Genomic DNA, 25,531 nt, shown 5'->3' on the forward strand with positions numbered 1-25,531 from the left:
CCATGCAGGAGGCACTGATACATATCCTTGTCACACTACGGATGTTTCACTTCCACATTAATTTGTCCATAGCTCTTGAAAATATGTTGGAAGAAGATCTCATTATTACACAGTTAGTTCTAATGGGAATTTCAGTTACATTGCCTCAAAAGGCTGCATGTGGACCTCATAGGCAAATGGGAATGTTACCAAACATAGAAACTAAGGTGACTGATTAGGGAATATAAAATTTAGCAAACTTTTACGATGTAGGTCAGAAAAGTGGAAATTCACAATGAGATGAAAATTTTAAAAAGACAGCAAGGGAATGGAAAAAGAGATCATGGAAACTGCATCGCTAGAAATCTTCATTATACCTTAGAAAAATATTCACAAAGTGAATACTAAAGAGGAGGTAGGTGTGGGAAAGCAGGAATAGGAGTCGAACAACCTATCAGCCACTCTCTGTGGCTGAATCAAAAGACTAATCAAGATAGGCAGGCCATGGTCCTCAGTCTCCATTGAACACACTGAGGCCATGTCCAACTTAGTGTTTTTCCTAATGCTGCTTTCCTCACCCATTGTCTGCTTTTTCAGATACTTTTTCAGATTCCTTATTAGAGCACTGCTGCAATTCCAGCTTCACCTTAGCCCTGATTCCTCCTTCCAAAAATGACAGCCACTTTCTGGATGCCCCACAATATCAAAATTTAGCACTAAATGGTTCTTTAATAGATGTTGAGTTCTTCCAGATTAGACTACAGATTTCTTATTGGTGGGACTCAGGCCTTATTAAACCTTTTAAAACTTATGCTTTTGAACTTACTTATGAGCAAAGTCTTACAAGACATAAAAATTAACTCACATTAATTATACATTTAATGAATTGCCTCTATTGAAAAGAATAATATGAAAGTGAAACTACTGTGGAAAACTTGGGATGTGTGGTCCACATACCCAGTGCACTTGACTCCTTATAAGACATAAAAGAAGCACTAAAATATTTTTGACAGACAGACATGTTAATTGATGAATGTTTATAAGGGAGTTTTTCTTTACTGAGATCTTTCATTCTAACCTATATGTTCATAATGTATGAAGTTGATTAGTGAAAATAATCAGACAATATGTCCTAAAGTAAACTCAAGACATTCACCACCATCCTCTAAAGACAGTCTGGCCTCCTGCATCCTCTATCATATTTGATGACATCACCATTCACCCAGTGACCTAAGCCGGGAACCTGGCGGCCACCTAGCATTTTGTCCTTACTCTCATATTTTATTCCTCATCTGAATGTTCTGTAACCAATTCCAATTTGTGGGGAGAAATTTTCCCACACATCACCAAGCAATTCTCCAACACCAGATGGTGTCCTACAATTCAACTCAGTGAAGACAGTACCTGGAGATAGCATCCAATTCCACAGCCTAAAGGCTCAGTCTCACAGGACTGTCTTCATCCCCCACACCCCATTCTTACCCTCACCCCCTCCACTTTATTTGCCAATCCCAAATCCAGGTTGTCACAATCAGCTATAGATTGGAGGGTCCCAAGACTCCCTCCTCAAGTTTGAAAATTTGCTAGAATGGCTCACAAAACTCAGAGAAACATTTTACTCAGTGGATTACTGGTTTATTATAAAAGGATATGACTCAGGAACAGCCAGATGGAAGAGATGCAGAGGGCAAGGTATGGGGAAAGGGCAGGGAGCTTCCATACTGTCTCTGAGTGATCCACTGCTTCCAAATCCCTGTGTGTTCACTGTTCACCAACCTGGAAGCTCTCAGAAACCCATCATTTTGGGTTCATTACATAGACACAATGGATTAAACCACTGGTCACTGACCGTTGGTGACTGATTCAACCTCTAGTCCTGGCTCTTGCTCCCTTTCCTTCAGGGAACTTTCGGTCCCAAACCTTTCAGTATTACCTCAGTTCTCCTGGCAACCAGACCCCATCCCTTGGTTACAAAGGAGTTTTCCAAAAGTCATCTCATTAACGTAAAAAAAGACACCTTTATGGTTCTCTGCTGTTAGGAAATGCCTTGAGTTTTAGCAGCTCTCTGCCAGGAAAGGGGACAAAGACCAAATACATATTTCCTATTAGAAATCACAATATCATATTGTCAAATTCTCTTGATGCTCTCAGATCCATCCCTGACTCTCTTTCAGCACAGTTTTTACCTTGGTTCAGGCCTTAATACCCCCCACCAGGTTCTATGGTCATTTCCTAACTGCTGGCCTTGTATCTGGTCTCACCTCTTTCCAATCCATGCCACATACACCTAGGGATGATCTTTCTAAACTACAAATCTGTTTGTGTCACCCTCCTTCCTAAATATCGTAATGACTTTTAATGCCTAAAGGACAAAGTCCTAACTTCTTTGCATGTCATTCAAGGACCCTCATAATCTGTCCCTTTCTTTTTAATTTCAACGTTGGCCATTTACCTATACACATCGTATCTTCTACCCATGCTAAAATTGTCAAACTTTGAAATACCATGCCATTTCATCTCACTATTCTAAAACCACCTTTGACTCTACCCATTTATATTATTTGAGTTACCTTCAAGCCTAACTCAAGGACCAATTTCTTTCTCGACCACCACTGCAAGACTGATACTATGGTCCGGTAATTGCCTTCAATCTATTTTCATATACCCATTTTACCAACTAGATCTTCTTTACTCTCAAAAGGGTAGAGAGGGAAATCGCAAATTCTGGTATGGAAACAGAGTACGTGGTTTGGCCTTTCATATATTACCATCACCGTAATTACCATTCAAATATTTGTTGGATACTGGTAAGTCAAGGATGAGTTTAAAAGAGAAGAAAATTTAGGGAAGGGAACAGCAGGAACAAAGGCTCAGAAGTAGCAGTGAACTTGCAGTAGGCTGAGACTAGCCCAAGGTATTTTTTTTTTCCTGACATTTCCTGACATTGCTAAATTGAAGGTTTTTATAAAGAAGCTAAAGGTGAGGGAAGGAACAGTGACTCAATCAGCAAAACATGAAACAGAAAAATAACTCAAAGACTTGTACCTGGGAGGCTGGCAGATTGGCAGCACCTTAACAGAAAAGAAGTCTGGATTACACATTCAGACTAGTTCTCACCATCTCAGTTTGAAAAAAAAAAAAAATGTCTAAGAAGGAAAACTGAATGGTTACCTATAAACTGCCTAATGTCCTTGCCAGTTTGAGGACTTATGCCACCTGGTGGCAGTTTACCCAATTTTAGATTCAATTTTTTAAAGTGGTGTAAACTATCCAAATTTGTACCTACAAACCTTAGCACAGTGCCAGGAACAGAGCCGCTACTTAAACAATTTTTGTTGAATGGGTGAATTAGTTAAGTGTATAAATCAATGATTAAACAAGGCAAAGCTCTGTGGTGAAAAGAGCTCTGGCCTGAAGGTCAAGAGAGTAAATGTGTGGTTCCACATCACTACTTGAGGGCTGACCCTAAGAAAGTCACTAGATCTCTGGGTCTCAACACTGGTATATGTAGAATCTCTAAGTAGATGATTTCTAATCTCCCGTCCAGCACTAACATTATTGACTTTATATTGGGACTTCAGTTGGCTCATCTGGAAAAAAAATTAGGTAGTCAAAGTTAATGATATGTAAAAATCTCTTAACATTATATTATTTGATTTTTTGAATAAATGTGTATGGAAAAAGGGAAGGGTCCATTGTCAGGCAAGAGCCACAGAAATAAGAAGATAATTAAGAGTATTGGAGTTAGAAAAATAGGTTAGGGGAATTTAAAAAGGGCATGTGTATGTTTCGGGGAGTGACATATGAATCCATAAAATGCTGAGAGATGGGAAGAGCATGAAGAATCACTTATTTTGCAAATGTGTGTTTGTGGACATATTGGGAGGAGAGCCAACGTGGTTGTCAGTAAGTGGCAGGAAGTGTTAACATTATTAAAATGTCTGTAGTCACTTCTAGTTAGGGGCTTGAATTCCGACAATACTCTTTCTTATTATTTGATACAATGGCTATTTTCCACATAAAAATGTTTGACATCTTAAATTCAGTTAGATGGGGGGGGGGGGGGTAATGACAAGAAACAGTATACATTCTTGAGTACATATTGCCACCCAGTGGATGCATGTGCATGATACACAAAGCATTTGCAAAGGGAAAGACAAAGGAAGATGACAGTAAGAGGTTAATTATGACCATGTTAGTGTTAAAGCTATGTTTATGCTCAGTGAAGGTCAGATATCATAAGTGACCCAAACCTGCATTACCACTCATTTAGAATGCCAGACTAGATCTTAATATACATTTTCGAAGTATTCTGATAAACATTATCAGAGGCTTTCAGCAATGAGAGAAAAATATTGAGCGTTCTTACCTCTGCTTTAGATACTAAAGTCTCATTAATGCCAATGAAACTTAATGTCCATGGATTTCCAATAAAACAAATCAGGCGTATTTAACTTACAATAAGGCAGAAAGGGTTCTCAAGGCAGAGACTAGACATTTAAACCTTGACTCCCCAGGGTGCTAACAATTTTGATCAATTACATTTTTGGCATAATAATCTTGAGTTTCCCTTCATCTGAAAGCAAATAAAGATTTATTAGAGTAGGGATATATAGAGACAATGGATGGAAGCTGGGTCATTTATGTATTGACGTCATGTTTATGGAGAGATTTCCTAGTGGTTCAACTTGAAGGGGCACAACAAATATACTTCTCATGGAATAACTCCATAAGATTCTTCTGGTATTCTGTAGATAAGTCTAAACCTATGTACTATGTTTTCTAAAAAGAATAATAAAATTCACGCAATTGGAAGGACATTGAAAGTCCAAGGAAAACTAGTTTGGGGTTTTATATCTTGCTATGTTTATGCAGTATCCTCATGAAGAGATTTATCCATCCACTTTTGAGCAACTCTAGATAGGGAGTCAAGTAACTAGGGTGCTTGTTCTTTGCTGGGTCTGGGATTTATTCATCTAATCCTACTTATAAGCTAGTAAGTTAGCCTATCACTGTTTCATGAATGTTGACAGAAGACATGAGATGCCTGAGTTAGGCACAAATGACTTCATTATTCACAATTAGCAAGTAGGATGAAATTACATTTGAGTGAGTTTCCCTTACTGCCAAGTCCCATAGGCGCACTGGAGAGGGACCCAGGTGCATTCTTTGTACATCTATTTGTGTCCTATGTTAAAAATCTTTAACTCGGGGAATCCACCACTTTTAAAATAAGTGGTAAGTAAGTGTGCCTTTTGCCCATGGGATCAAACAATGCCTGTCTGGTCCAAGTTGGGAAGAGAAGAAGTTTTAAATTTAGATCAGATTGGACTCAATATTCTCAAATTTACTACAAGGTGGAAACAAGCAAGTCTAACGATGGGTAAAACAAAACAAAACTAAACTAAACAAAAAACATGGCTGAAAGCCCTAAAATAGATCTCTATTGCAAAAGTTCTTTCTTTATAGTGACTTTAATATATCATTATTTAAATAAGTTCAGCTAAACATTGAAGATATAAAAGTACCCAGTGAGCAGTGGTCCTCAACATTGGCTACACATTAAAATCATCAAGAAAGCTTTCAAGTACACTGATGTCACTGTGTAACACTCGTACCCGCCATTCTAACTGAATTGATTTGGGGTGATTTTTAAAGCTTAACAGGTAAGTCTATTAATGCAGCCAATGTTGAGAACTATTGCTCTAGAAATAGAGTCTACCAAAACAAAACAAAATACTTTTACTACTTTACTTTCAAATATCAACAGAACTATTGACAAGCTATTGAATTTTCATGGAAGAGACCTACCTGTTTGATCTTCACTCTCTGGATCCCTGTCATAGTGATTTGATTAAATGAATGTATTCCTTTCATTAATGGGATGTAAGTAAGTTCATTCCATGGGGTCAGGGACCAAGGCTCTTGTGTAATATAAGATAAATACTAGAATATATTATTACAGGGGTGGAAAGAAATCAACAGTTTTGAAAACACATATTGATCTCTAACATACATCATTCCCATAGAAGGCATGTTTTTTAAAGCAATAATTTAAAGTTTATATTGTTACATGAATTGGAAATTGGAAATTCTAATGTTTTAAAGAAACATGGAGGAACACTTTAAAACAGATCTCCATCTTAGATATTCTTTCCTCAAAATGACATTAATGTATTGTTATAATTTATATTTAAATAAATTCAACTAAATATTGAAGATAGAAAACTACTTGGCAAAAAATGACAATACACACACACAACAATGCCCCAAATGGTTTGTTATCTTTATCCTTTCAGACTTTGTGATGATCAATAAAGGATTCCTCCCCTTTTCCCTCCCTTTTTTCTTTCTATAGATATAGGTGATTACAATGTGTTAATCCTCACTAGATATTTAAAAAATGAAGATGAGTAAGACCTGGTCTTTACTCTGATAGAGCTGACATATACCAGTAGACAAGTAAACAGACCAACATTTAAAAATCAGTACACTGAGGACTATAAAAAAAAAAAATGATACACAAGACAGTACTCAAGAAAATGACCAACAAAAATGTTCTGGAAAAGATGACCCCTGGTCTGAGTCTTAAAGAATGGCTATGAGTTGGAGGAGTCAACATGGCAGAGAAGTAGGGGGCCCGAAATTCCTCCATCTCTCAAACACAGCAGTATTGAGGCCAGTAGACGGGCTACAGAGTGACAGAAATATCTCCAGGGGCCCATGGGGATATCTTGGTGGGCCATAGGCATGTGATTGTGAATTGGGAGAGATAAAATGGGCCGCGTAGGCAAGGAGGGGAGGGATCCCCCTCTGTGGAGAGACAAAAGAAAGAGAAAGAGAGGCTGTGGAAGTGTAGGATTATATTTGGACAAGAGAAAAACCTCTCTGGACCACATACCGGGGAATGGAAAAAATGGAGAAAGAACCAATTTCTAACTTGCAAACAGCCTTAGGAGTGAGGAACCAGGGTTGTGGGACTTCCTCTGGACTGGGGCCAGCCGCCCTGTGCGTGCACCTGGGGAGGAGGGGATCGAACCCTGGCTTGGTAGCGAGCTCAGAGGCGCAGTCAGAGCAGTCCCCTCCCTTGAGTGCTGTGGGAAGAAGGCATATAGCCTCTTCAAGGACAAAAGACCCTGCAGGTGCTGGCCAGCCTGAGGCCCTTTGTCCCCTGGCTGGGTGGAGTGGCACTACCCTGGAACAGGGGCAAGTGAAGAGGAATTTAAGACATCAGGGTTTGAATCCCCGACAAGCACATGGGAGGCACGAATGACTGTAGAGCAAGAGAAGCCAGCCCACTCGCGAACACCCAGCACTGTGACAAACGCCTGAACACAGTGATTTGGGACACCCAGTCCAGGGAAAAGAGACTGGGTGTGCCATTTTTCTCTCCATCACCAACAAGGTGGGGCTTCAGAGAATAGGACAGAGGGCCACAGTGGAAGCGGGACCCACCTACACCAAACCACGCCCCTCCGTGCCTGGTAACTGCCATCTGCCAACCAAGATTGACACTGACCGAACCAGACGGCCCCTCCTCCAAACCAGCACAGCCACTGGTTCCAAGGCAGCATCAGATATCCTCCCAGCGTTTTTGCATTTTCTGGTTTGATTCTTGGTCAATTCTGTGTGTGTGTGTGTGTGTGTGTGTGTGTGTGTGTGTGTGTGTGTGTCTGTGTGTGTGTGTGTGTGTGTGTGTGTGTATGTATACATGTATATGTATATGTATACACATACACACATATATATAATTTTTTCTTTCTTTTCTTCCTCTTATTTCTTCTCTTCTCTATTCTGGTTGGTGGTTTGTTTAATGGGACATTTTAAATCTATTCTTTTTACACCTCTTCTGTATCTCCTTCTTCTTTATATTCCTCTTTCTCTCTGGATTAAGCAATATAGTATAGTTTCTCTGATTCTCTAACTGGTCATTTTTTTTTCTTTTCTTTTTCCCCACTCCTGTCATTTCTCTCTTTGTATGGAATAAGGCTTCTTCTACCACCACCCCCCATTTTGAATTTTTTCCAGGGTTACTTCAATGAACAAATCAAAGCACAAGTGGAAGAAGGTCCAAACCACCACTATGAGTAGGGAGATAAAGCAACTAGAGTCAAAATAACAGAGAGCACACAACACACTCCAAAAACACCTCCTGAAGGGCCAGGCCCTGGACAGTGTATGACCCCTTTTTAATATGGTAGTTCTCACAGTTGCAGGACACATAACAAGCTATTAAAACACGTAAAGGACAGAAAACCAAACAAAATGATGAAATGGAAGAATTCTCCTCAAAAGAAATTCCAGGAAATGACAGCTAGAGAATTGCTCAAAACAGATATAAACAATATATCTCATTAAGAATTTGGAATAATAATCTTAAGGTTAATAGCTGGGCTTAAAAAAAGCATAGAAGATACCAGAAAATCTATTGCTGCAAAGATCAAGGAAATAAGAAATAGTCACGACAAATTAAGAAATGCTATAAATGAGGTACAAAATAAACTAGTTGCAGTGACAGCAAGGACGGAGAAAGCAGAGGGGAGAATAAGTGAAAAAGAAGATAAAATTATGGAAAATGATAAAGCTGAGAAAAAGAGAGATAAGAAAATACTAGACCATGAGGGGAGAATTAGAGAACTAGGTGATTCAATGAAACATAATATCTGTATCACAGAAGTTCCAGAAGAAGAGAGAGAGAAAGAGGCAGAAGGTTTACTTGAAAAATTATAGCTGAGACCTTCCTTAATCCGGGGAAGGAAGCAGACATTTATATCCAGGAGGCACAGAGAACTCCCTTAAGAATCAATAAGAATAGATCTTAACCACAGCATATCATAGCAAAACTAGCAAAATACAAAGATAAAGGGAATTCTGAAAGCATCTAGGGACAAATGGGCCTTAACCTACAAGGGTAGACACATAAGGGTAGTAGCAGACCTGTCCACTGAAACTTGGCAGGCCAGAAGGGTGTGGCAGGAAATATTTAATGTGTTAAGAACAATATGCAGCCAAGAATCCTTTATCCTTCAAGGTTGTCATTCATAATAGAAGGAGAGATAAAGGCTTTCCCAGATAAAGGAGTGCATGATCACCAAACCAGCCCTGCAAATGATCCTAAGGGGGACTCTGTGAGTGGAATGCTGCAAAGACGACAAAGGACAAGACATCACCACTAGCATGGAACCTATAGATAACACAATGACACTAAATCCGTATCTTTCAAAAATCACTCTGAATGTAAATGGACTAAATGCTCCAATGAAAAGACATAGGGTATCAGAATGGATAAAAAAACAAGACCCATCTTTTTGCTGTCTACAAGAAACCCATTTTAGACTTGAGGACACCTTCAGATTGAAAGTGAGGGGATGGAGAACCATCTATCATGCTACTGGAAGTCAAAAGAAAACTGGAGTAGCCATACTTACATCAGACAAACTAGATTTTAAACTAAAGACTGTAAGAGATGAAGAAGGGAATTATATCATAATTATAAGGTCTATCCATCAAGAAGAGCTGACAATTGTAAATGTTTATGCCCCCTAATTGATAGCACCCAAATATATAAATCAATTAATCACAAACATAAGCAATCTTATTGATAAGAAAACAGTAATTGCAGGTGACTTTAATACTCCACTTACAACAATGGACAAATCATCTAGGCAGAAAATCAATAAAGAAACAATGGCCCTGAATGATACACTGGAACAGATGGACTTGACAGATATATTCAGAACTTTTCATCCAAAAGCAACAGAATACACATTCTTCTTGAGTGCACATAGGACATTCTCCAAGATAGATCACATACTGGGTCACAAAACAGCCCTCAATAAATACAAAAGAATTGAGATCATACCATGCATATTTTCAGATCACAAGGCTATGAAACTTGACCCACAAGAAAAATTTGGAAAGCCTCAAAATGCATGGAGGTTAAAGAATATCCAACTAAAGAATGAATGGATCAACCAGGCAATTAAAGAAGAAATTAAAAAATATATGGAAGAAAATGAAAATGAAAACACAACAGTCCAAACCCTTTGGGATGTATCAAAGGCAGTCCTAAGAGGAAAATACATTGCAATCCAGGCCAATCTCAAAAAACAAGAAAAATCCCAAACACAAAACCTAAACTCACACATAAAGGAACTAGAAGCAGAGCTGCAAAGAAAACCAAAACTCAGCAGAAGAATAGAAATAATAAAGACTAGAGTAGAAATGAACAATATAGAATCCAAAAAAAAAAAAAAAAAAGAGTAGAACAGATTCATAAATCTAAGAGTTGGTTTTTGAAAGAATACGCAAAATTGATAACCCACTAGCCAGACTTCTCAAGAAAAGAGAGAGAACCCAAATAGATAAAATCACGAATGAAAGAGGAGAGATCACAACACCACAGAAATAAAAACAATTAAGAGAATACTATGAAAAATTATATGTCAAAAACTGGACAACCGGGAAGAAATGGACAAATTCCTAGACACCCACACACTACCAAAACTCAAACAGAAAGAAAGAGAAAATTTGAACAGATCCATAACCAGTGAAGAATTTGAATTGGTTATCAAAAATCTCCCAACAAATAAGAGTCCTGGGCCAGATGGCTTCCCAGGGGAATTCTATCAGACATTTAAAGCAGAGTTAATAGCTGTTCCAAAAAATAGAAACAGAAGGAAAGCTTCTGTGAGACCCTACAAAAAAGGAGAATTATAGGCCATATCCCTGATGAACATGGATGCAAAAATTCTCAACAAGATACTAGCAAATCGAATTCAACAGTATATCAAAAGAATTATTCACCATGATCAAGTGGGATTCATTCCTGGGCTGCAGGGCTGGTTCAACATTCAAAAATCATTAGTGTGATCCATCACATTAACAGAAGAAAAGATAAGAAACATGATCCTATCAATAGATGCAGAAAAAGCATTTGATAAAATACAACATCCTTTCTTAATAAAAACCCTTGGGGCGCCTGGGTGGCGCAGTCGGTTAAGCGTCCAACTTCAGCCAGGTCACGATCTCGCGGTCCGTGAGTTCGAGCCCCGCGTCAGGCTCTGGGCTGATGGCTCAGAGCCTGGAGCCTGTTTCTGATTCTGTGTCTCCCTCTCTCTCTGCCCCTCCCCCGTTCATGCTCTGTCTCTCTCTGTCCCAAAAATAAATAAACGTTGAAAAAAAAATTAAAAAAAAAACCCTCAAGAAAGTCAGGATAGAAGGAACATACTTAAACATCATAGAAGTCATATATGAAAAGCCCACAGCTAGTATTATCCTCAATGGGAAAGACTGAAAGCTTTTCCCCTGAGATCAGGAACACGACAGGGATGTCCACTCTAACCACTGTTGTTTAACATAGTGTTGGAAGTCCTAGCATCAGCAATCACACAACAAAATGAAATAAAAAGCATGAAAACTGGTAAAGAAGAAGTCAAACCCTCACTTTTCGCAAACGACATGATACTCTACATGGAAAACCCAAAAGACTCCACCAAAAGGCTCCTAGAAATGATACATGAATTCAGCAAAGTCTCAGGATACAAAATCAATGTACAGAAATCAGTTGCATTTGTATACACCAATAATGAAGCAACAGAAAGAAATAAAGAAACTGATCTCATTTACAATTTCACAAAGAACCATAAAATACATAGGAATAAACCTAACCAAAGATGTAAAAGGTCTGTATGCTGAAAACTATAGAAAGCTTATGAAGGACTGAAGAAGACACAAAGAAATGCGAAAACATTCCATGCTCTTGGATTGGAAGAATAAACATTGTTAACATGTCAGTACTACCCAAAGCAATCTACCCATTCAATGCAATCCCAATCAGAGTGCACAGAGCTAGAATAAACACCCTAAAATTTGTATGGAACCACAAAAGACTCCAAAGAGCCAAAGTAATGTTGAAAAAGAAAACCAAAGCGGGAGGCATCACAATCCCGGACTTCAGCCTCTACTACAAAGCTGTAATCATCAAGACAGTATATGGTATTGGCACAAAAACAGACACATAGACCAATGGAATAGAATATAGAACCCAGAATTGGACCCACACATGTATGGCCGACTAATCTTTGACAAAGCAGGGAAGAGGACCCAATGGAAAAAAGACAGTCTTGTCAGCAAATGGTGCTGAGAGAACTGGACAGCAACATGCAGAAGAATGAAACTGGACAACTTTCTTACACCATACACAAAAATAGACTCACACTGGATGAAAGACCTAAATGTGAGGCAGGAAACCATCAAAACCCTCGAGGAGAAAACAGGCAACAATCTCTTTGACCTCAGCCACAGCAACTTCTTAATCGACACATCTCTGAAGGCAAGGGAAATAAAAGCAAAAATGAACTATTGGGACCTCATCAAGATAAAAGCTTCTGCACAGCAAAGGAAACAATCAACAAGACGAAAAGGCAACCAACGGAATGGGAAAAGATGTTTGCAGATGACATACCAGATAAAGGGCTAGTATGCAAAGTCTATAAAGAACTTATCAAACTCCACACCCAAAAAGCAAATAATCCAGTGAAGAAATGGGCAGAAGACATGAATAGACACTTTTCCAAAGAAGACACCCAGATGGCCAACAAGCACATGAAAAGATGCTTAATGTCACGCATTATCAGGGAAATACAAATCAAAGCCACACTGAGATACCACCTCACAACATATACCAGAGTGGCTAAAATTAACAAATCAGGAAACAACAGATGTTGGCAAGGATGTGGAGAAATGGGAACCCTCTTGCACTGTTGGTGGAAATGCAAACTGGTGCAACCACTCTGGAAAACAGTGTGGAGGTTCCTCAAAAAGTTAAAAATAGACCTACCCCACCACCCAGCAATAGCACTACCAGGAATTTATCCAAAGGGTACAGGAGTGCTGATACATAGGGGTACAGGTACCCCAATGTTTATAGCAGGGCTATCAATAACAGCCAAATTATGGAAAGAGCCCAAATGTTCATCAACTGATGAATGGATAAAGATGTGGTTTATATATACAATAGAATACTATTTTGCAATGAGAAAGAATGAAATCTTGCCATTTGCAAACAATGTGAATGGAAGTAGAGGGTATTATGCTAAGTGAAATAAGTCAGTCAGAGAAAGACAGATATCATATGTTTTCACTCATATGAGAAACTTAACCGAAGACCATGGGGGAAGGGAAGGGGAAAAAATAGTTTCAAACAGAGAGGGAGGCAAACCATAAAGACTCTTTTTTTTTTTTTTCAACGTTTATTTATTTTTGGGACAGAGAGAGACAGAGCATGAACGGGGGAGGGGCAGACAGAGAGGGAGACACAGAATCGGAAACAGGCTCCAGGCTCTGAGCCATCAGCCCAGAGCCCGACGTGGGGCTCGAACTCACGGACCGTGAGATCTTGACCTGGCTGAAGTCGGACGCTTAACCAACTGTGCCACCCAGGCGCCCCCCATAAAGACTCTTAAACACAGAGAACAAAGTGAGGGTTGATGGCGGGGGCTGGGGGAGAAGGGAAAATGAGTGGTGAGCATTGAGGAGGGCACTTGTTGGGATGAGCACTGGATGTCGTATGTAAGTGATGACTCATGGGAATCTACTCCCAAAGCCAAGAGCACACCATATACAATACTGCTTAGATATGGCAAAATTTTGTTATATTTTGTAGAAGGTAGACCTTTGAACATTAACATAGCCCCTCACCCTGCCTAATGGAACAAAAACTACTATTCTTCTATATATGACCTGGCATATTGCTGAGTATACACTACATTGACAACTGAATTTTGGTCAAATGTCTCTACGGAATTGGGGGGGGGGGGGACACTCCAGTGCTGTATCCATTCACTTAGATGTTTATATTATGTATGTCCTCGGTGCTGCTTGTTTTCTCAGGAGAAAACCTAAGTAAAAGTAACCTTGAACCTAATTTGAGTTCTAGTCAGTCTTTGAATACAAACCAACCTCTGTGGTCTGACTGAGCTTAATGGTATATTCCAGGAAATGAAAAAAAGCACAGAATGGATGGAATATGCAATAGAGAGTGGGGAGTGGGAGAAATAGAAAAGGTAACAAAGGGGTGAGATCATAATAGCTCCTATAAAAGTTAGTGAGTAGGGCTTCATCTTGGAGATAGCAGAAACATCATATAGTACAGAGGGATGTAATATGACCAGATTTGCATTTTAGAACAATAATGGCAGTAAAAGAAGAGATTCAATGAAGGCGGACTAGTTAGAAGGCTGGTCAAATGATGCACCTGAGAGATGACGATCTGAATGTCTGGCAGTTAAGATAGAGAGACATGGGAACAGATGATAGATTTATAAAGGCAGAAGTGTAGGGGAAGAAGAGGTGAAGGAAAGGGAGACATTCAGAAATGCTCCAAGATTTTTGGATGAACAACTTCATGAAAAATGGTTTCATTCTCTGAAATAGAACATCAGAGGGGAAAAAATTTGGAGGGGAAATGGTGAGTTAAGTTTGGAGGATATTGTTTTGAGGGGCCCATAGGATATGGCCAATAAGCAACACTATACGCAAGTCTGAATATGTACTTGCAAGTATAAAACTTAAAGAATTAGGTTACCTTATGTAGAGGAAACATCAATTATAAACACGAGGATGATGGGGTGGGATAAGAAAATAAACTCTAAAACACGTGCTTAAGGAAAGTAAAGGAATAGGGAAGTACTGATAATATGTAAATTGAAGCAATGTATAATGCAAAACTAGGAATTAAGAAAATGGAGGATAGGGGCACCTAGGTGGTTCAGTTGGTTGAGGGTCCAGCTCTTGATTTTGGGTTGGGTCATGATCTCACGGTTTGTGAGATCAAGCCCCACATCTGGCTCTGTGCTGATGGAATGCAGCCTGCTTGGAATTCTCTTTCCCTCTCTCTTGCTCTCAAAATAAAGAGATAAACATTAAAAAAAAAAAAAGAGAGAAAAGAAAATGGAGGATATTAAAAACTGAAAACTCAATTGTCATGAACACATCTATTTTCCACAAATGTTTCTCATTAAATGAGTACTCTCTTTTTGTTGTTGTTAGAAAGGAATGTGACATTTTGAGCTAAAGAGTCTGCTGGAAGCTTTAATTATTTAATAAAATACAGTAACTGGACACCCCAGCCTTCTGAGAATTAAATAAAACAAAAAGCCTGCTCCAGATTTAGAAGGGACATAGTTTACCACAGGCACTTGGCACAAGGACACAGGAAATACGATGTAAGCATTTATTTCTCTAGAAAGAAAATCTATTTAAGGAGAGTATGAAAAGTTTGTCTCTACACAATTGATACGTGATCATCATGAGTCCAAACTAAATGTGTTAATCTGGAAAAAGTCATAATGACAGACTCTATTTCCTTCACTAAGCAAATAGCTAGCATAGACTAACTCATTACTTGTAGCAGCCGCCCCATCTCTGATATCACAAGTTTAAAAACATTGCCTACAATGGAAACACATGTGCTCTAGACCACAGTTCACATAAACACATACAGTAAGCATATAAACTATGATTCCCATTCTTTACTGCACAAGTTACAAAAACTTTATAAAAAGAAATCCATAATTCCACTGCATCCAATATGTTGTGTGTGAATTTACATTATTTAGGGCAAACAGGCTATATATAATACATACACATTTCTTGCTTGCCATTTAGCACAAACACTCAGATACACACACACACACACACACACACACACACACACACACACACAAACACATAGATAACTGAGCAGTGCTTTCTTGAAAGTGCTAGACTTCCATAGATTGGTGGCATCTAAGAGTTCACATAACAAATAGGATGTTGGGACACCGGGGTTGCTTAGTTGGTTGAGCGTCCGGCTCGTGATATGGCTCAGGTCATGATCCCAGGGTTGTGGGATCAAGCCCCATGTCAGACTGAGTGTGAACCCTGCTTAAGATTCTCTCTCTCTTTCTCTCCCTCTGCCCCTCTCCCCCGTTCTTGCTCTCTATTAAAAAAAAAAAGTAGGATGGATATATTGTAAGTATAACTTTAATACAACCAAGTAAAAACAATTATTAAATCTACTTTGAAATATAAAATGATATAATTCACATGTAATTGACATCTTATCCTCCAGCTTTTGAATCCATGGGTGTTATGTTTTTGTCATGTGTCATAGAATAAGCTTCTCTGAATTTCTCCCCCAAAATTCTACTTACAGAAAAGGAATTACTGGAGATTCTGTAGAAGTGAGATAGATCCAGGTGGGTGAGGGTTCCTAAATGCTTTTATAGACTTGAACTACAAGATGGTGCATATATAAAGTAAGAGCAATACGTTCATTAACTTTAAAAGCACCTTTTTTTTTTTTTTTCTTTCCTGGTACAAATAAATACAGAGTAAGATTGGTTCAACTTTATACCAAGGAAAAGAGCAAAGCTACTTGTAGAAATACTGCCTCCTAGTGGAAAGATCACTTTTTCATTTGTTTCATAAAGCACTGGAGTACAGCACATTTATTTGGTCACTATATTACTATTCACAATTTAAAACTACAGTTAGACAAAGTTTAGTTTGATACTTAGTACCTCCAAAAAATCATGTCATGAACTCTCATCTGATTTACAAACGTGATTCCTCTTCTTAATAAAATGACAACCAGTATTTCATATGTGCAATTAGTAGCAGAGCTTAGATTGAAAACTAAACTTATTAAAAATAAAAATCATCATTGTGGTTTTACCCTCAAAGTACCAGAAACCTATATATAAATGCTTGAGAGTGACAAAGATCTTATAGAAACAGTAAGACACAATTATTTAACAACCTAGTCATTCTGTGTCTGAGTTAATCAAAACTTTTTCACTCAGTAAAACAGCAAGGAGACTTTTCATTAAATACTTTGGAACAGGGGCGCCTGGGTGGCGCAGTCGGTTGAGCGTCCGACTTCAGCCAGGTCACGATCTCACGGTCCGTGAGTTCGAGCCCCGCGTCAGGCTCTGGGCTGATGGCTCGGAGCCTGGAGCCTGTTTCCGATTCTGTGTCTCCCTCTCTCTCTGCCTCTCCCCCGTTCATGCTCTGTCTCTCTCTGTCCCAAAAATAAATAAACGTTGAAAAAAAATTAAAAAAAAAATACTTTGGAACAGATAATCCAAAGTCATAGTCAAATATAATATTATTTTGTTTTAGAATATTTTGGTACATAAAGTGAAATATGGTCACCTAATCCTCTTGTAAATTTATAAACTTCAAACAAAATAATGCATAGTGAAGAACTGGAAAATGATCAACCTTTCTTAATGTGTGAAATTATTCTTAATCTTCATTGTTATCATTAAACAAAAGTATTTTTCCTGAGTTTGAAATTGTTGTCCTATGTTTAATGCCTTCCCTGAACTGGAAGAGACGAGGTATTTAAATTTTACACTGTCTTACGAGTTGCATAGAAGAATTCAACTGAACAAGGTATCAGGTTGTGACGGCTTAACAACACATATCACAGTATTGCAATTGCTGGTTTATTGACTGCCACCTTTCAGTAGATATTAAACCTCCTAAAGGCTACAAGTGTATTTTTTTTAACCTATCCTAGTACCTCAACAAAATTTTGACTGAATGTATGAATGGATGATATTAACAGAACGTTGAAAATAAAATTTTAACTTAGATAGCTTTGATTAACTGTAAAATCTAAAATGAGATTTGAAGTCCTAAGATGTGGGTTCAAGTCCTGCTTTATCACAAAGTATATGATTTTAAACCTCAATGAGACTTAAGTTTCCTCATCTGAATAAAAAGAATAACAACTGGCCTATGTATTTCAGAATAGCTGTCAAGATAAAATGAGGTAATGTATATAAAAGCCCTTTGTAAATACCCAACAAATGTAATTTTCTATTATTCTACTACCTGTTCATATAAGACACATATGAATAAAATAAAAAAGTTGAAGATGCAATGAACTACTCACTTTAAAAATACACGCCATATATACCATTTTGCCCCACGTACACATAGCTTGACTCCTCTCTTCAGCCTACAAATATATTTAAAACTCCTGATCAAAAGAAAAAAAAATACCCCTTCCTTTGAGATACACAGCCCCCAGTGCTTTCTCTTCTCTAGTAAATACTATCAAAGAAGAGTGGACACCTACGCATCCTCTTTCGCCGTGTCTTGAAATCCGACTCTGCCACCATTGCCTATAGAACAGCTTCAATATGGTTAATCCACTGGTTTCTTCTCAGTTCTCATTTTATTCCATCTCTGAAAATTTCTTGTATGCTGTGTCTCATTCTGAGTTCCTCTCACATCCACACTGGCTTCTTTCTTCAAAATGGGAATACTCTGGTTTTCTTCCCTTATTTCTAATTATTAATCTTTTTTTTTTTAATGGTTCAGCTTCTTGGTTCTTCAAACCCAGGTGTTGCATGAAGTTTCACCCTCAAACCTCCTTTTCACTCATCCTGTAATTCTGCCTAGATGATTCAGTCTACTCCAATGGCCTCAGGCCTCATTTCTGCATAGCCAACTTCTAAAGCTCTATCTTTCTCCCAGCTCCCACCAATGTGACAGGGCTGTATTTCTAGTCATTGACCAAATATTTCCATCTGGATACACTTTAGTCTGCGTGTCAAACTCATTATCCTTCTCCCTTTTCCCAAACTTCTTTCTTCCTCTTGTTGCCACTCTTGGTAGTCAACCAAGCAGAAATCGTGGAGTCATCAATGACTTCCCCACTCTTCCTCACCTGTCCGCTTCATTATCTATTAAGAGGATCTACTGATTCTATATCTGAAACGTCTCGCCATCTATTCTCCTCCATCTTAATTTCCATGGTCTTCATTTAGGCTTCATTATTTCTTTTTTAAAGTATTTTGCCTCTTAACTAATTCTCTCTGGCCTGGTCTCTTGCAATTTAAATCCATCCTGTTACAGATGTCGAGAAAATAAAAACACTCCCCTACTTTTTATGCCTACTCTTTAACTGAAAAATCAACTCTAAACTCTCTGACATGGCATGTGAGACCTTAACTAATCTCTTTCCAACCTGTTTTTCCAGTAACTCCTGCCTACACACTTCTCTCTCTAGAACATGTTACACACTCAATTTCATGCCCTAGTTCATGGTGTTCCCTCTACCTGTTATGGTTGTTCTTCATTTGTCAAAAGCCTGTACATCTTTTGGGCCCATGTGATATATCATTTTCTATATAGCACTTTCCCTATCCTGCCTTCCAGAGAGAATTAATCCTATCTTCTTCAGTACTCTTCCACGGCTATCAAAATTAAATTTAAGTATTATAAGTGTTTATCTCCTCCATTGCATTAGACTCAAGGGGAAAAATTATTACTTATTTTGACTCACCTATGCTTCACCAATGCCTGACAAAGAGGGTACCCAATAAATACTGAAATGAACAGACCTATTCCTGATTCATGCAACACAGAAAATAGACCACACTTTACGAATAATCCTCATCTAGATTTTGTTAGAATCAAATAAAAATCATTTGGTTTTGGATAATAGTGAAAAATATACCTAAGATGAATTATCCATTATAATCCTTTTGGTTTTAAGTAAATCAAACAGCTAAATTTGTCTCTTGTCGTTGGTTTAGGAGGAGGCAGGAAACAGTTGTGTAAAAATCCAGTCAATATCTGTAAAAATACATTGAAATCAAATAAGAGACCCTTACTAATGCTATTATAATATCAAGGTAAAAATCACTAAGTATGCTAAAGTCTTTTGTATATTAAAGAGTTAAAGACATTGTGAAGATTAAAAATAATATTAATTCAGTTAAAAGTAAACTTAAGGAAAATTAGATATGTGCTAAAGGGTCAGCACTAAATCGCTGTCATGAAATTTTTTTTATAACTCTGAGAAAATTATCTGAAATAAATACTAACTTAATTAAATTATACTCTGTCTCGCTCTGTGACTATAGATCAGGTATCAGCAAATTATAGCCTGTGGGCTAAACCTGCCTGGCGCCTCACCTGTTTTTTTTTTCATAAAGACAGTTTTATTGAAATACAGTCGTACTCTTTTGTTTCTGTGTCTTTCCTGTCTGCTTTTGCTGTACAATGGCAAAGCTGAGTAGAGACAGAGACTGCACATACTACAAAGTCTATTTATTATTTATCCTTTAAAGAAAACTAGCAAATTCCTGCTATAATCAGTTGGAAATCTAGCTGAAAACCAAGTCAGTTTGTGTATGTGAGGATTTTTTATTATTCTAGAATTTAGAATCTTTATGCAAAGATTTCTTCTCAAAAATCAAAAGAATAAAAAAAAGAAAGGTACGAGGATGTTATGATATGAAGTATACTGATATGAAGTACAAAGAAGATAAATGGTATTCATACCGGATTTTTTAAAAAGAATAAATGATTTAATTTTATACTTATATGCTAGACTGATTATTCTTCATTAACTAGGAAAAGGAGTGGCTATTCTTTATATTATAGCATGTCACTAAAAATTAACTTTTCTACCTCTATTGCTTCAATAAAAAGTAGAAACTTAATTCTTCCTACAAGAATAAAGGGGTAAAGTTAAATATGATTAATTATTTTTAAAAATGAGGGGAGGGAAAGGTGGAAAGAGGAAGAAGGAGAGAAGGGAAAGACGAGAGAGAACCTACTGTACCTCATTCTCTAATTGATATGAAGCCAATCTGTGTACCAAAATTAAGGCCATCTCGGACGTGGGAAAAAAACTTGTCAGGATGGCAGGATGTACAGATGTTGAGATCTTGGTTCAGGTCCTGAATATTCTGTGGTAGAATTCCTCCCCGTTCTAGAAGAATCCTTGGGATAAAGATTTTTTAAAAGATAGCAAGAGTTTATTTCACCAATAGACAAAGCAGGAATGTGTGTGTGTGTGTGTGTGTGTGTGTGTGTGTGTATTGGATATTGGTATAAAAGAATTCTGGGAAAGATCTGCTTAAAACCAGGCAAGTTGATTTTCAGACACAAAACATGAACAAGTCCAGGAAATGATAGATTTTATCACCATTAATCACTTAAATTCATATATAAACTGTAAAACCTTCCATATTGTTCTGCAGACATGACCTGGGAATTTTATAATCAAAATCAAGTACTTATTCAGAAGAAACTTCTAAAGTTACCAGGGTATTGGCAGACAAGATTCATTTGATTCAGAACATGCTTTTTAGTCATTTGGCCCTCCCTTCTCCTGTCCTCCTCTTAACCAGATTTTTCACAGAGAAGTTGTTTCTTCATAAACACTTTATGATATGAAATATGACTATAAATTAGTGACACTAATTCCACAAGTCACATTTAAGAATCAATTTCAATCCTTTCTACTTATGTGCTAAGTGAAGCAGAATCTCAGCAAGGTTTTGTTGGCTGGAACAGAAACACAATTCAAATCAGACAATTTTCCTTTATAGGAATGATAATGGCTATTAACAGCAACACTTTGTAACTCAAAATTGTAAGGGGCCATAAAAACCTTGAAAGTGACTATGTGCTTATATTATCTAACATTTTTTCTAAGAAATATATTCCTCTAGTTATAGAATAAAATAATTTTAAAATATCAGCTTTCTGATAGTTTATTGTATTTAGGACATTTTAGCTGAGGAATGTCTATTAAGTACATGGCAACTTTTCTACATGAAGTCTAAGTAGGTCTCTCAAAACTACATGGTAAATATATCCTCTTTCACTTGTAAATCAGTAAGAGGTACCAGACAGGAAAATTTCATTATTCAAACTTAAATGACAATGTATTTCATAATTAAAATAAGTTTTTATATATATGTGTGTGTCAGCTACTTAAATACCTGCCACCTGAATTTTTCTTGGAGTTACTAATTGTCTAAAGTACTTTTCATTTAAAAAAAATTTTTTTAATGTTTATTTATTTTTGAGACAGAGAGAGACAGAGCATGAACAGGGGAGGGGCAGAGAGAGAGGGAGACACAGAATCTGAAACAGGCTCCAGGCTCTGAGCTGTCAGCACAGAGCCTGACGCGGGGCTCGAACTCACGGACCGTGAGATCATGACCTGAGCCGAAGTCGGCCGCTTAACCGACCAAGCCACCCAGGCGCCCCTAAAGTACTTTTCATTTTAGAAACAGGGGTAGCTGGGTGGTTCAGTCAGTTGAGCATCCGACTTGGGCTCAGGTCATGATCTCATGGTTCATGAGTTTGAGCCCCACACTGGGCTCACTACTCTCAGCACAGAACCCAATGTCCTCCTCTCTCTGGCCTTCCCCCGTTTGTGCATTCTGTCTCTCTCTCTCTCTCTCTCAAAAATAAATAAATATTTAAAAATAAAATAAAATAAAATAACACTGAAGCACTCATGCCATAGAGACTGTACATTAAAAAAAAAAAAGAGAGAGAGAAAGAAACAATAAGCAATAACCAAACTTGCAGTTCTGTAATGAAGTCAAACCTACCTAGTGGCTTTACGAATGTCAACATAGGGATTTGGTGAATCAAATAACCGTACACATTCAGGATCAAGATTATGAAATCCCTTTGCTGATTCCCTTGGCAGAGTAAAACAGCAAGGTCCTACTGAAGGTCCCAGTACAACAATAATGTCTTCCAAACTACAGCTGTATTCTGTGATCAGAGCATGCACTGTAGCCATAGCAACACCTAACAAAGTACCTCTCCAACCTGGTAAATAGGAAGAAAAAAAGATAAGGGAAGTTAAAATGTAACATTGTACCTTAATTTATATCTAACTTAAAAATGAACAGTTTGTGTATTTTTCAAAGTCCAGAAACAGCAAATAAATCACAAAATTAATTAAGCTAAATAATCAATTAACTAAAATACTGGTTTTTAAATAAGGTATGTTATGCAAAGCACCTGACATAGAAAACATATTTAATGGGAGGTCCCTTCCACTTTCTTTAAAAATATTCTACAGCTTCAGTTTCCACTGGGATTATATATAACTTGTTAGTATTCTCTCTCCTTCACTTTTTTCAAATTTTTTTAAATTGTGGGAAAAAATATGTAAAATAAAATTTACCATTTTAACTCTTTTTAAGTGTATACTTCAGTAGTGTTAAATACGTTCATCTTGCAAAACTGAAACTCTATACCCATTAAATAACAACTCCCCCTCACCACTTTCCCCTCGCCCTGGTACCCACCATTCTACTTTCTGTTTCTATGAATTTGCCGACTATAGATAAGCCATGTAAGTGGAATCTTAAAAGTGTCTCTTTGTGACTGACTTATTACACTTAGCATAATGTCCTCAAACCCCTCATTCAGGTGTCAGGATTTCCTTCCTTTTTAATGCTAAATAATATTCCATTGTCTGTATATATCACATTGTGTTTATCTATTCATCCATCTGTGGACTCTTGGATTGCTTCCACCTCTTTGCCATTGTGAATCATTCTGCCATGAGTATGGGTGTGCAAGTATCTTGTCAAGGTCCTGCTTTCAATTCTTTTGGATATACCCAGAAGTACTGGATACCAGGATTCTACCTAGAAGTAGAATTGCTGGATCATATGGTAATTCTATTTAAAAATTTCTGAGGAACCATCATATTATTTTCTATAGCAGCTGCACCATTTTACATTCCCACTATTCCCACCAATAGTACATCAGGGTTCCAGTTTCTCCACATCCTTACCAAAATTTGTTATTTTCGTTTGTTTTTAATATTAGCTTTCCTAATGAGTGTGAGGTGGTATCTCATCGTAGTTTTGATTTGCATTTCCCTAATTATTAGTGACATTAAGCATATTTCACATGCTTGTTGGCCATTTGCTTATCATATTTGGAGAAATGTCTAGTCAAGTCCTTTGCCTATTTTTCTGGGTTGTTTTTTTGTTGTTGAATTATAGGAGTTCTTTATACATTCTGGACATGAATCCCTTTTCGGATATGTGAATTGCAAATATTTTCTCCCATTCTATGGGTTGCCTTTTAACTGTGTTGATGCTCAGTTTGTAATTCTGCTGAAATCCAATTTATCTATTTATACTTCTGTTCCTTGTGCTTTCGGTATCACATCTATAAAACCACTGCCTCATCCAAGTTCATAAGGATTTACACTGTTTTCTTTGATGCATTTTATAGATTTAGGTCTTACATGTAGGTCTTTAACCCAATTTGAGTTAATTTTTATATACGATGTGAGATAAGGGTCTAATATCATTCTTTTCTAGGTGAATATCCAGTTTTCTCAGCACTATTTGTTGAAGAGACTATCCTTTCCCCATTGTATAGTCTAGGCACCTTGTTAAAAATCTTTTGACCATATGCAAGGGTTTATTTCTGGGACCTCTGTTCTGTTCCATTGGTCGATATGTCTGTCTTATGCCAGTACCATACTGTTTTGATTACTGTGGCTTTATAATAAGTTTTGAAATCAGAGAGTGTCAGACCTCTGACTTTGTTCAAGAGTGTTTCATTTTGACAGCTTTACCTAAGAAGTAACAAATAAGATTTTTTTACAACCAGGAACTAAGACTCAAACGTTAAATAACATTTTGATAATGGCAAATCAAAATTTGACTTCTAGTCATCCAATCCCATAACTCTAGCTAGATCAAAAGAAAAATATGCCATTTTCTTATTTATCTTTTGTCTAAAAAGCAAAGTAGTCCTAGATTTACAAGCAGAAGGAAATCTGAAAGATCATCCCTTATTTCACATAGAGTAGTAACCACAGGATAATTTAAATAGCATTTTAAAATACCTTTAGAAAACAAAATTCCATAACCTTAACACAGCATCTAAAAATCCTTTGTTCTTATCTTTAGATAATAAAGGCACTAGACTATAACGTATTAAACTAAACGACTTTTTCCAAACATATCTTGCTTTTTCTTACCTCCATACCTTTTACACATGCTGTTGTACCGCCCCCTTCATGAATACCTTTCTGCAACATGCTTAACCTTCCTATTCCCCATTGACCGGACTTCAAGGGTTCTCAACCAGAGGCAGTACCACTCCCTTTGGAATGTTCTGAAAAGCATGAAGGCTTTCTTTTTGTTGCTGCTTTTCTTACAACAACTGGGGGGGGGGTGCTACTGGCATTAAGAATTTTGGAAGCCAAGCAAACTGCAATATAAGATTATCTTGCCCAAAATGTTAACATTTTGGCACCCCTGCTGAGAAACATTGGTACCTAATCAGGTCTTGCAAATTCCTCAGAAATCAGCCTGGTTACTGCTTCCTTTGGGAATTCTACTCTGATTCATATAATTTGACTTAGGTACTGCCCCCACCTGCTCCTATAATAAGAGTATGCTGGTTCTACCCCTTTATACTTAATACCATGTAATTAACTGTCTTGTAATGCACACCGTAAAGAAATTATAATTTTGCCTATACTACAAAATTGGTAAAACTTTAAATGCTTTATTAAGGATACTTACCAGAGTGAGCAACCCCACATGCTTTTTTGACAGGATCAGCAAAAACTATTGGTATACAGTCAGCACCAAGAGCTGCTATTGTGACTCCCCTCTGATTTGTGGTGATTCCATCGTAAGATTCAGGCTCCTTCCTTCCCATAATCCAGACGTCATTGGCATGATCAGTCTAA

The 25,531-nt window shown here is 37.5% G+C and overlaps 1 protein-coding gene across 6 annotated transcripts in view; it reads right to left on the minus strand.

Annotated features, from left to right (window-relative positions):
* The window catches only part of LACC1 (laccase domain containing 1), a 33,684-nt gene that overhangs the window by 4,742 nt on the left and 3,411 nt on the right, over window positions 1-25,531 (minus strand). For 5 of the 6 annotated variants that reach the window (XM_040448506.1, XM_040448503.1, XM_040448505.1 and 2 more), the window contains exons 4-7: window positions 25,362-25,527; window positions 22,401-22,626; window positions 20,612-20,772; window positions 17,087-19,617 (exon numbers count right to left, since the gene is read on the minus strand). In XM_040448506.1, the coding sequence (XP_040304440.1) occupies window positions 20,613-20,772; window positions 22,401-22,626; window positions 25,362-25,527 (552 nt within the window). In that variant the 3' untranslated portion in view covers window positions 17,087-19,617; window position 20,612. Of the gene's footprint in view, window positions 1-17,086; window positions 19,618-20,611; window positions 20,773-22,400; window positions 22,627-25,361; window positions 25,528-25,531 lie in introns of those variants that run through there. The other variant, XR_005782450.1, reaches the window with a different exon arrangement.

The sequence above is a fragment of the Herpailurus yagouaroundi genome, unplaced genomic scaffold (genome assembly GCF_014898765.1).
Source record: "Herpailurus yagouaroundi ecotype Mexico unplaced genomic scaffold, PumYag 197, whole genome shotgun sequence".
NCBI classification, from domain to species: Eukaryota; Metazoa; Chordata; class Mammalia; order Carnivora; family Felidae; genus Herpailurus; species Herpailurus yagouaroundi.